Source organism: Sphaeramia orbicularis, chromosome 13 (assembly GCF_902148855.1).
Source record: "Sphaeramia orbicularis chromosome 13, fSphaOr1.1, whole genome shotgun sequence".
In the NCBI taxonomy this organism is placed as follows: domain Eukaryota; kingdom Metazoa; phylum Chordata; class Actinopteri; order Kurtiformes; family Apogonidae; genus Sphaeramia; species Sphaeramia orbicularis.
The window spans coordinates 21198822-21211825 of record NC_043969.1 but is presented as its reverse complement, the minus strand read 5'-3'; the positions used below and the strand labels follow the sequence as shown (position 1 = coordinate 21211825).

The 13004-nt window shown below is 36.1% G+C and overlaps 2 protein-coding genes across 5 annotated transcripts in view; both read right to left on the bottom strand.

The window, feature by feature from the left end:
• Positions 1-13004, bottom strand: part of porb (P450 (cytochrome) oxidoreductase b) — a 32367-nt gene that overhangs the window by 13448 nt on the left and 5915 nt on the right. Inside the window, exons 1-2 of one of the 4 annotated variants that reach the window (XM_030152669.1) lie at positions 6771-6879; positions 3824-4011 (exon numbers count right to left, since the gene is read on the bottom strand). In XM_030152669.1, the coding sequence (XP_030008529.1) occupies positions 3824-4002 (179 nt within the window). In that variant the 5' untranslated portion in view covers positions 4003-4011; positions 6771-6879. Of the gene's footprint in view, positions 1-525; positions 1067-3823; positions 4016-6770; positions 6880-13004 lie in introns of those variants that run through there. The other 3 variants (XM_030152668.1, XM_030152670.1, XM_030152671.1) reach the window with 3 other exon arrangements.
• tmem120ab (transmembrane protein 120Ab) lies at positions 8069-12065 on the bottom strand. Its single transcript, XM_030152672.1, has 12 exons — positions 11985-12065; positions 11728-11846; positions 11413-11529; positions 11241-11300; positions 10341-10436; positions 10148-10237; positions 9477-9542; positions 9261-9322; positions 9078-9170; positions 8880-8944; positions 8544-8612; positions 8069-8342 (listed from the first exon to the last, which is right to left on the bottom strand). Exons 1-12 carry the CDS (start codon positions 12051-12053, stop codon positions 8229-8231), a joined length of 1020 nt encoding a protein of 339 aa, XP_030008532.1. The 5' UTR covers positions 12054-12065; the 3' UTR covers positions 8069-8228.

Below are 13004 nucleotides of genomic sequence, written 5' to 3'. Positions count from 1 at the left end.
GGTTAGAGTGATTTATAGTTTAGTCCATGAAGTGCAGAGCAGATTTAAACATGATGTGAAAAACAACTTTTAACTAAACCAGTCTGTTGTTGCTCTGTAACACAGGCGCATCCATACACATGTAGGTGATTTTATGACGCTATAATCATAAACACATTTCCATTTGGCAAACTGGATAGTCATTTAAATATCCCAACAAGTGACATGTTCAGAAAAGCGAGGGGGGGGGAAAAAGAGATGCAAAAATGTAATCATTTATCTCTAGAGAGTTATGTTTTCCATTTCATATATAAAATATTGTTGTGGGATTTTTTTAATAATACCCCCTTTCAGTCAAGTTATCAACACTGAGTGACTCAAGCTTTGGAAATGAGCCTCCACTAGAAAACTTAAAAATGTAGGTAAGTAATGCAAGCTATCAAAGTAAACAGCAGGATTCAACAGCATTTTGTGAGAAAGACTACCTCATTTAAAAGAAATGTTGTTGTTCTTCAATAGGGACAGTAAAAGAATCGCTTCACTGACCTCTCAGCAGCATCTCTCCTGTCCTCTGGCAGGGAGAAGACACAGCCCATGGCATGCAGCCCTGTCGCTCACCACTGCCACTAGCACCACTGGCTAGCCCACGCCGGGAACCGTCACGCTCAAAATTACAGGCGGGATGTTGAGCTACACTCCTCAGCCACAAGGCAGGAGACAAAACTAGTCCAGAAAGCCACTCAGACACTTGCAGGTTTTTAAAGAGCTGTCTCCTTTTCGCTTAGAGGCTACGACACGATATGAACTCTGCCTCTTCCTGTGCTGCTCTCAGAAACCAGCGTCTGATCGGCACGCAGAAAACTCCACCACACACAGCTCAGTACAGCCGCCGACAAGCCCCTGTCAGTGTCTGGCAACGGCTGTGAACACAATGGTGGGAAACTGACTTTCCCATAAAATGTAGTCGAGCAGGAGACCCACACTTTTGACCCACACAAACACACACTGAAACACTCTGGGGTTGAAAATGCCTTCCTCCTCATCCCCGCCCCTTTTCCTCTCCGGTCTGAAAGGTGTTAGGAACGAAAAAGTGTACAGGATCCATTGTAAGAATCTGGCCAGTTATCAGACAAACTTCTCTGTGGACCATTGAAGAGGGGGGAGCTGTGAATGGTAGTTTTTTTCTAGAAATGTCCCCCACCCCCATCTCACTGGAGGAGAGAGGGGAATGTCATTGCTATGGCAACCTCATTTATCATAAAAGGATTCCATTTGTGACACAGCTCTACTCCAATGGCAGAGCAGCCCGGCCACACACACATGAAAACGCACACACCAAGGAAAAAAAAAAAACAGGGGAGTGGGGAGACAAGAATGAAAAAAAGTAACTCAGGGCAAAGAAAGGGTTGCTTGTCTTTTGCCTCAACTTTCCACCTTTGGACTGCACTCACTAAAAGAGCTTGGCTCACCCTCCTCATTTGCTCTCCAGGGAACTTTCAAAATGGGTTTGAGGCCAAAAACAAAAGCACAGGAAAGACATGGAAGACTACGCCCCCTTCATAACAGTTAGGTAATCACTGCTCCCTTTAAGGGGAGGGGAGACCAGCTTGGCTCTTGTGTCATTCTATATTCTTTTCCTGTTCTCCCGCCCACCCCTGATATACACTTTTCCCAAAGCAAAACATGTTCTCCAAGGGTCTGTCCCCCCTTCGGCTAATCTCCTGTTTTCACACAAATGGTAAGGATCTCCCTCAGTCACACTGCCTCCAAACTCTGTCCATTCACACAAATACGTACAACCTAAGCCATACAAGTGAGCGTGTCTGCTGCTGGCCTGTGGCTTTTACTCCACCAACCAGATGAACAGTGTTGCGGTTAGGGAGGGACTAAAACATGGCCAGTGGAAGGAGAGCTTACAGAACACAAGCCAAGCCTCCATCAGTCCACTGATAAGTGGATGAGGGGAGTAAAAAGGGGAGCGAAGGCTTCAATGCTTTGACATGGCAGAAAAAAAGACACAGAGAGCGAGCAATCAGATATGTTCCTGTGAGTGATGAGAGAGACTGTGCAAAAGAGCAAGGCTGGGGGGAGAAAACAAAGGTCGCTTCGAGTGGAACATTTACAAGAGCCGAAAGCCGTGCACTCTCACATACTCCTTTTTTCAGTGACTGCTTGTACAGGGAATTTGATGAAAACCTGTCTGAGGGAGGGTTTTTGTGTCTTTGGAGCTGATTATACATCAAAGGATACAGAGAGATTAGTGAAGCCATAGTTTTTAGTCCTCTATAAGGTAATGCCAACGATGAAATCACACTGATTATAAAAATATTACCTTTACACACACCAATATACAGTGTTATATGATGAAGGCAGATAACCTGCCACCTATTTTCTTTCTCCTGAGTTGTTTGCTTTTTAATTCTTATCTATGTTAATCTAAGTATAACAAGTAGTAACGTGCTCTCACTTTACATTTAATGACAAAACTCAACATTTCGGCTTTGATAATGTTCTAAGTGTAAAATCAACCTGATCTCTACTCTACACATGTGGATAACACGTCTTCATAACCAAATTTCATAATTTTTGCCCAGTGAAGCAGGCAAGAGTTAAAGGGAATATAATCACACACAACACAAATAAGACCTCAAGTCACTTCAAAGTCATAATGTCAACAGTTCAGGGTGTGAATTCTGACACGTATCAAAGTGCAGGAGGTGAAAATAGGCAAGAAAACTTAATTGTCACAGTCCATTAGGGGATGTTACACAATTTCAACTTTCAACTGCTGCTCTTAAACAAATAGGTCTGGTGACTTTCTGTACATTTATTATTGTCAACGAATCCTTTAGAAAGATTAATATCAGCAATAAATCTGCCTGGTAAATGGTTTTATAACTTGATTTAACCAATTCTTCTCTACCACAGAGCTCTTCTGTCATCCAAAAATTACAGCATGATCAATCAAATCACAATCCTGAGATCAGCCTGCGTAGTACAGTTACACAACCACAAAAGGCTGTTATCTAATTAAACAAAAAATATGAGATGAATTTAACGTTACTTATCCCTACAAGGAGATATAATTGTCCTTTAGCTAAAATAATATAATAAAAGCACTTTATACAAATAAGAAGTTCCATTACTTAACTGGAACAAAAGCAACTTAATGATTTATTGCTGACATGAGCACGCATTCTCTGTTTGTGTATCTTATCTACACTTTCTCTTTACTTATAATCTACAGTCTAAGAATAAATGACCAATCAGTTTGGGCAGCGAAGCATGTAAAGCGACCTTTCATATGACTATCTGGTGTGCAGATCCAGTGGAAATAGATGCAGAATAATGATTTTTTTTTTTTTAAAGAGTGCTGTTATAGAGCAAACTAAAGGAATGTAGTGACATCACACAGCAACACAGTGAACATTAATTATGCTCCCACCAGCGCCTTAAAATCTGAAGCCTTGCTTTTGTTTGATGTTGCAAAAAAAAAAGTGGTCAGTCCATTTTGTAAGTTAACAACTAGTCTTTATTGCATTAAATAGGTGTCATTGTTTATATGGACTCTGAAAATGTATTTACTTAGTATTACTTACTGTTATATTTAGTTTTGCTTTTGAGATAACACCACTACTTAGATAAATATATTTTTTATTATTAATTTGGTAAAACACCAACTTTTTTTCAAAACACTACAGTATTACTCTGTTTAGTTTCTGCCATTTTAACGCTAGTTTGTCCACAATAATCTGAATGACTTTTTCAGTGAATCATTGACTCTGGATAGAAATACACCACTGATTAAAACCCAGTGTAAAAAATATAATCAGGTTTAACTCACGGTGTGTCAAGCTTCTTGAATTCTGGGATGGGCTCTGGTTTCTTCCGGGACATGAACCAATAAATGACAAGGCCAACAATCAGGGAGAAGAGGAAGAGGTCAAGGTTGCTGAAAAGAGGTTCCTCTTCTTCAACCATGGGCTGTGTGTGGGTGGTGGTCTCAGCATCCATGTCTGCCATGTTGACACTCTGACTGAAAAGGCAAACAAACAAGTTTCAGACCACTATCCTCACAAAATATCTATTAGAGAATAAACATCTATTACAAAATTCTTCTAAAAAAACCCCCCAAAAACCTACATACAAGGGTTTTCTTTTACCATTACAACTGATTGTTTCCCCCTCCAGAGCATCTAAGCTGAAGGGAAAGGATAAACTATGCACAGAAAATTCTATTACGTTCACCATTTTAAATCCTATCACTATTGTTTGATATTATTTTCTTAATTTTTGATGTATTACTTCAGGACATTGGGCTTAACTCATCAATGGACTAGCTTTTTCTGGCTAATGTCTGAATGACAGTAAAATATCATGAAATATGTATAGTTTTAAATCAAATAATATCAGGAGTGTTACCTTATGCCCTTTCCATAGAATAAAAGGATGACGATAACGTATCAAAAAGAGATCAGAAATGGAAAAAATAGCAGCATATTGCTTTTACTTTTGTATATTTTGTGTACATTTATTGCCTTCCATGTACATTGCAGCACATGATGGATGATGTGTTCACAGACAGCACTTACACAGACATATTAGTAGCAGGAGATGGTCGTGTACACAATTTAAAATTGGTATCGGTGAGAAATTTCAACAGAACAAAACCAAGGACTGTCTTGGGGACTGTGGCAATAAACCAGCAAAGCTGCTGCACATTGTACAACACAATTACTAACATATGTGAACAATATTCAACAGGCTACATGGAACAATGACAGCTTTTGTGCAGCATTATTGGACAACCGATCCCTAATACTGAAACCAACGGCTTTCAGGATCAGCTGAACTTCAGCATCTTTCACACAAAACTCAGGAGGACTTCATGTTCTGGGCTCTCTGGTTTCAGTCCACTTAAAGGAGTGAAAACATGAAAATCAGGTTTTCTCTGAGCCTTAATGCTCAACAGTTAGATTAATTAACACAGCTATGTACACACACAACTTTCAAAGAGTTGGCTTTCATCCCAATGAACTGCTGACTCTTAGAGGATACACACTGCAAAGAACAAGAGCTGCAACGATTAATAAATTATGCACTTGGCTGTTAACTATCTTGATAAATCATTTTAAAATTCTCATTCTAACTTGTTAGATTTAAGCATTTTCTAGTTTATTTCCTCCTCTTTGACACCCCACTGAATATGTTTCGGTTGCAGACTAACCATGACATTTGAAGATGTTCCATTAAAAGCAAATATAACTCTGTGGCATGACACTAAATAAATAAATATAACATATCATAACATAACATAACATAACATAACATAATAATAATATTGCTGCAACTACAATAACTTTACATCATTAATTATTTGTTTTCACTTCAGATATTTCCAGACATCGACAGTGTATAAATGAGGATGTGCATATCCTCTTATTGTTTCACATTTTATTTTGTACTAAAACATTTTGAAAAAATTATTACCTCAAAAAAGGTGCAAAAAAATATTCAGTTAACATTTTAACTTCTGAAGGACAGAAGACATTGTTAATACTGTAAATCATTAATCTACTAAAAACCAGTGTACCATCAGATGACATAAAATGCATAAATCTCCACAATTTTACGTTTTTGATAATAGTTTTGATGGTCACTTTGGAGACTACAGAGTTTATGGTGGCGCTTAACTTCAATGCACTATTATAATACTTTAACAATCAGGTTATTATTAATGGGAGGATGCCAAATACTAAGAATATAACCCAGAGAAACACACAAAAAGATACTGTAAGAATATAGAGAAAGCCTGAGGCTAAGCAGTGTTTAATGTGTCAAGTGTTCTGTGTACAGTATCCATATCAACCAAAGCCTGTCTCCCTCAGGGTCAATTAGAAGTAGATACTGAATAAACACAGAGTTCTTGCACGTTAAAAGACTGTTACCTAAAGTCAGGTAGATACAAGTTAATACACAGTGAATAATGAACTGAAAATCAGCAGTTCATAATTATTCACACGTAAAATACCTTTGGCACACTGGGTAGAGCCATAACCTTTTAACCACTTACTATCTGCACTCAAGAATCACATGAGACTTGGGTTTGAGGCCAATTAAACCCTATAAAGAAAGCATTAATAGCTGCTGTTGCCACTGGGAATATAATCAATAACTCGCACATGAACAAGGTTTACTACAGTTCATCTTCACAATTTCACCTCTTCTAAGAACAAATAATTGTGTAACAGATGGTGGCACCGGTGTCCAACCGGTACACCATGCCCAATGTCATCAAGAGTAAAAGTTACAGAGTAACGATAAAGCTGTAGATATACAAGTCTAATCTATTTCTAAGAAAAAATACCAACAGATAAGAAACGTCTATTGACCAGGAGATAGCCATCGAGAATGTGATTAGGGGCCTGACTATTCCCTGGTTCGTGACAACACTAGCTAAAAAACACAAAGCTAGAAAGAAGCAGCTCTGTGACATAGTCTTGTTGTGTCAAATTATACACGCAAAAACGCTTTCATTTACTCACAGGTTAACTATAAATGTCAAATCAAGTGGTTAATACGAACTCCTGTGAGTTAACTTTGCGTGAGTTTGCGTAACACCACACCACTTGTTCAAGCTAATGTTTGAAACAGTACAAAATCCCACGTTTTTCAGATGTTTTAGTTAACTGTGTGCCTCTTATGTCGGTGAAGTGTAACAGTTCGATGCTGCCACTGACTACAGATCGATATAAAAGTATTTTGGAATGTGAGTAACATGCAGTTCTTACCTTCGACTCTCCTCTCGGTGTCAGCCTCACACTGTGCACAATGCGGAAGGAAACTTTACGCCATGAAGGACCGGACCACTTCCATCACGGCAGCGGGGGTGGACAGGTTCATTCTCAAGACCAAATGAAAAAAAAAGAGGCCTGTTTCCCTTTCATAAGAAGCGAGGGGTGTGTATTATGAAAAGAGGTAATACTACTTAAATTATCAGGTGATTTTATTAATATTCTATTTTTTTTTTACTTCCATCAGACTTCTATTTTGACTTGGACTCGTCTATAAGGGCATTACCTAATGTCAATGTGCACATGTAACCTGCTATAAAAAATAACTGCTGAAGTGCAGCAGGCTAAGGGTCATGGTTATGTAATCCATCCAGCAGAACAGACTATGTATGTCTGACAGACGCATCGAAGATGTCCTCCACAGTTTAAAGGGTGTTTGTGTTCACAATGCCAAGGACACATGATAGCCCTACGATCTGGAGTTTTTGTTTTTCCGCACACTCAACACTTTGATCTACTTTTCAATATTATTCCAAAAATGAATGGAGTGACACACAGTGGAATGTAACTAAAGACATTTCTCATCTAGCCCAATGTACTTTTATTGTTTTTATTTGAGTATTCTTATTATTACTCCATTTCATTTGTCTTACACCTTAGTTACTTTTCAGAAATCAGTTTTCCATCCCTTTACATATCTCTGAATGTGCTGATTTAGAGTAAATGTAAAAAAAAAAAAAAAAAAAAAAAAAAGAAGAAGTTCCCTCCCTTCAGAAAAACTGAAAGAAATTGCTCATCCTTCACAGGACAATTAAACTCTTCATCCCTTTTTTGGATTTGCTAGAAAATGCATTGTCATAAAGTTAAACAAGCGAAACAAAGACATATGACCTTACATATGGCCGTATCATTGTTTTTAATGTACATTAAATTGTATATTAAACAAGTCAATTGTAGGCTATAAAAGTATTTATACTTACTGTGACAACAAGTAACCATAGTTTTGAATCACTAAATTTGCTATTCAGTTCAAATAAATTTAATTTATGTAAAAAAGGAAATTGACTCAAATTTTGATAAACATTTTAATATAGGATTATAATCATGTACTGCACCTAAATACACACCTGTAAACTCTTGACTTGTGTATATGATGTGGTCAATGGAACATCAAATGTCAGAGTTAGATACATCCTACAGGGAAACTAATGGCAAAACTCATTAGAAATCTGTTTTGGAGCTTGACTTTATTAAATGTGCCTAAACAAACAAAAAACATACACACAGTGGCACTGTGAAGCTTAATTAAACTTTTAATAGTGATTCATTCACCAAAACATTTATATCTATGCTTGTGCAGCACATGTTTTACAATAATAGTGAGGGAACACATCGAGAAGAGGGAGGAATATGCTTTGTTCCGTGTGATTAAAAATGCCAGCTTTAACATGCTTTTTACAGGCTCTTTGGTTTCTGGTTCCTGCTCTTCATCTTCTGTCGAACCACAGCAACAGTGGTGAAGAAATTTCCCAGGAACAAAATAAGGAAGCAGAGACCACACAACATGACCTGGTGGCAAAGGAAGAGGCACAAAAGAGATTTTTTTTGTTAATGTCTGCTTTTATCTCATATGTGAACTATCAAAAAAATAAACCCTCTTGTTGAGTAAATTGCAACAGTAAGTATGCAAAAGAATGTGAGTATTGAGTACTACAAAGGTGTATTCTGAAATGTTACAGGGAAAAATGGGAAACGTTGCAAAGTGCTGACCTGTCCTTCTTTACAGTCCGGGAGCTGGGCCATTCTGAAGAGAGAAAGGCTGTTGAAGAGCTGCCAGAACTACAAGACAAAACAAAAAGGCTTACGAGTATTAAGTGACTGCATTTAGCTACACAAAAACTGAGAAATGTGAAAGGTTCAGATGTCCAAATCACTCAAAACCTGAATTCTCTGAAAACTGCTGAATCATTTTAGACTTAGAATGACATTAGCTGTTTTTATCAGCATGTCAGTGTCATCAACTCCAAACCATGACTCGAAATATTTTTAATGCAAGTTAAGCAAATAGGTGAAAGCAATTGCACAAGTTTCACAGATTGTACTCACATGACCAAAAAACAGGAAGGGCAAAAGAAACGTCAACCCTTTCCACATCCAGGACTGAAATCCCTCTGAAATAAAATGTAAATTAGACACAAACACAAATAGTCCCAGACAAGCCTGATGAAACAGCATTCTTAGAAAATATTTAGATGTGACTTCAGCGTGTAGTCCATGTCCTTGGTGTGTTTCAGCGGCCCTTACCCACGGTCAAATCCATGTTGTGTCTTTCTCCGAGGGCTCGAAGTCTGTACAGGCATCCACTCTGATAATAACACTGCAAACACTGAACAAAGCCTAAATGATCCACAGAAATAAGTAGTCAGAAGACATGTCTTTGGTTTAATTTGAGATGCTTTAAAGTACAGTTTTGTCTTAAGAACTTACTCTGATACAAGGAATAAGCAAGGAACTGGTTCCTAAATATCTTGTACAGGTTTCCATCTGGCCTTTAGTGTTAAAAGAAAGAAGAATTGTCATTGTAAATTAAATATGTTAATTAAAATTATTTTTCTGTTTAAACAATAACAACAAAAAAATGGAGAAAAACTTAATAATAAATGTAATGGAATAGTGTTTCATGACTTAAATCTTTTCACTCACCATGTTAGCATGACACCAGACAAAAAAGCTGAGATATAGTGATGGAAAACCCACCAGCCTTTGATTCTATAATAAAAGATGTGTTACATATTGCATTTTTAGATTTTTGTTTTTATTTTCACAAACTTGCTGATACAGATTTTGTTTGAACAAATGAAAGGATGATTTACTGCCACATCAACAACTTTTTATAATCATTAGGAAGTTGAATTCTGGATATGACATCAATAAATATGTATTACTTATGATTTAAAAAAAAAAAAAAAAAAAAAAAAAAAGCCTTAAGTTTAAAATCATTTAGGAATATTGAATTGAGATGGTAGATTTTTATTTTTATTTTTATTTTTTTTAATGGTGTGAATGCTCGATGGTGCACACATTTAATTTAATGTAAGCAGTGTATCAGGTGAAAAGGATAGGCAAAAAAATAAGCTTTTGCTTTGAGCCTATTCCTGTTTTGGTTTTTATGTTTATTATAATTATTGTACAAAGTGCAATGATTAATGTACAAACCAAAAATTTAAAAAAATCATTCATTCATTTTTGGATTATTTTGCTGAGATAAAAAAAAGACCTCAATTGATAAAAATTGAGGGGAAAAAATGGAAAAAGATGGTGTTTTTTTGTTTGGTTTTTTTTGGCAGGTGGTCAGAAAGTGAGGCTGGACTAACCTGGAGCCATTGGTGATGAGGATACTTTCCCTGATAGTTAATGTACAATAGTACCACACCAGCAGAAAATTGAGGATTGCGTCAAGAAATCTGTATTCAGGAGCACAATGCAAGAATTCAAGGATTCAATAACATTTATTCTGACTGTGGCAGTTACATGTGTCACATTACTGCATCGTGAATATGAACTCACCTGTAGCTTACAAAGAAATAGCAAATGAAGGAAAACAGCAGCAGGAGGACTGTGAGATACAGCTTGAACTTTTCATATTCATCTTTGTAGGCAAATCTGTCAAGGACGGGATAACCTCAGGACTCAACACAAAGCACCAGACATTTGAAAATGTATGAAACAAGCAAAAATTTATCAGTCAAGGCAATGTTTAGTCCAATTTCTTGTCTCTTATGCTGACCCATTAAAATCAGAGACCAGTTCAACATCCTTTAAGTTCTAAGTAGGCATCTAGGTACTGAATGAAAATGTAAATTAATCAGTCAAATGTCATTAACCCATAAAGACCCAATGCAACTTTTGTGACAGGTCCCAAGTGAGTTTTTCTCTATATTTAACCTTTATTAAGTGATTCATCACCAATGATTATGATATTATCCTTCATATTTTGCATTTTTCCAGTGTAGATTATGTGTTTTCCAATATTTAATTTACTGATTATGTAGATGTTCATAAAAACTCAGATTAAAGTTGAGGGTTATTATATCAAAAACAGAGAAAACTGGAAAAAAAGTGACTTTTTCAGTCAGATCTATCATTAATCATTTATCATCAATCAATCAATCAATCAATTATATCATTTATCAAACTCCATGGGTTTTACTAGTGAATCAATGTTGTAGAACATGACGGCGTTTCCACTTTCACTACGAAGCCTTTGAACATCGAAATGGGTCATATCTGATGACCATGAAAAGATGACAAATGGCATTTTACACCAATTATTTATCTGTATTTATAGAATTTAGTGTGTCAACAGGTAATTGAACCATTTAAATCAGTAGATGGTTTTGGTTGCCTGTGGCTGTGGCTGTTTGGATCTTTATGGGTTAAAAAAATTTTTTGAAGAACTTTGCTTACTTGGATTGTTTGCTGAGAAGTGTGACATTGACATTTCCAAGAACCAGACTGAGATACAGCCTGGAACATGAAGAACTCATATTTATTACAGGTTATTCAACATCATATTGTCAAATACATTTAATAAATGTTTGTAATTGCATTTTAATCATAGCAAGAACCCTGTCATCACCCATTTTTCTTGGGAAGGAAAGCTTCCATGTCAAAGAAGGCATTTGGACGAGTCTTGATTTTCTCCTTTATTTCATCAATGGTTATAGTTTCTTCCTGTGTCAACCCTTTGTTGCATCTGATGAACAATAAAAAAAGCACAAAATTTGTTTATCATTCAAACAGTATTACATCTTTATGACTTTTCATTTGAGCTGAATATAAATATCCCTCTTAGTTTCTTTGTCTTGTAACACACTGTTGCACTTTATCTGTGCTGCACAACTATTAATAATGCATCCTTTCAATCTGTACAAGTTATGATGCAAAAACATACTTTTTCAATTGTTGTGATATCTCCTTCAGCCTTTTGCGCTGATTGGAAATGGAGGAGGAGCAGTTGTTTTGCAGTTTGGAAATTTCTTCCAGTTTCTGTAAGTACAATCTGTGCGTCTCCTGGATTTGATATAAATACATAGGGTTAAATCAATAAACAAAATGAAAATATAAAGAAGTATGTCAACCTCCTACATTTTTTCAAATTTTATGGTTGATACCATAGATTGTAGCTGCTGATTCTAGTTCATTTCTTACCTGAATCTGTTGATAATCTTCTTCAAGACTTTTCCACTCCTCCATAATGTCTGTTAAACCACCAGGCATTTTCGTGAGCGGTTTGCTTTAACGACTATAAATCAGAAAAACTTAAAAAAGCATTCATTTAAAAAAAAAAAAATCAGCCATGATATGTGTTTAAACACCAAGAAATGACTTGCAAGTATTACTATGTTGCAGCATTATTCCTCAGGGTGTGCCTCACATCTACATGGACGGTTTATGGCAGACAGTGACCTTTGGCTGGTTCAAAAGTGCAAGATTTTAACTTGGACATTGTTCTTTGGAAATACATTGTTCAGTTATCACTCACAGACCGACTAAATTTATTGACTGACTATTCAATAAGATTTTAAAGTAGTTCTATATAGGCTGAATTTAGTTTAGACATGGTTTGCTCAGCTCACAACCATGATGTTGCATTTGTGTATATTTTAGCATATTTTACTTTCTCAATAAGAATATTAGCACCACCTGGTGGGTAAATGGGCAAACCGATATCTCACCAGGCAAGGCAAGTTCATTATTTTAGCACCACTCATACACAAGGCTATTCAAAGTGCTTTACAAAGCATAAAAATACAATTAATTACTTGAATTACTTTGAAAATCCCAGAACGAAATAATAATAAATAATAATTAATAAAAAATCTCAGGACAATAAGAGACCATTTAAAATAGAATACATTAAAATAATCAAAACAGAACCAGGTATTAAATGAATAAATGTGCCTTAAGAAAACAAGGATGTAGAATATATGAGAAAGCTGCAGTAAACAATGGTGTTTCAGTCATGAGCAATATATTTAAGGTAGTAATAGGAAGATTTAGTGATCTAGTGATCCACTAGACCAGACGGCAGAATATATTCACTGCTGTTAAAATATTTGGATGCAACAATAGATTCAAACAATAATTAATTTAAATCATACACCATATTTACTTTAAGACAGTTGTCCATTATTATTATGACAGTAATATGTAAATATGCGTTTGATG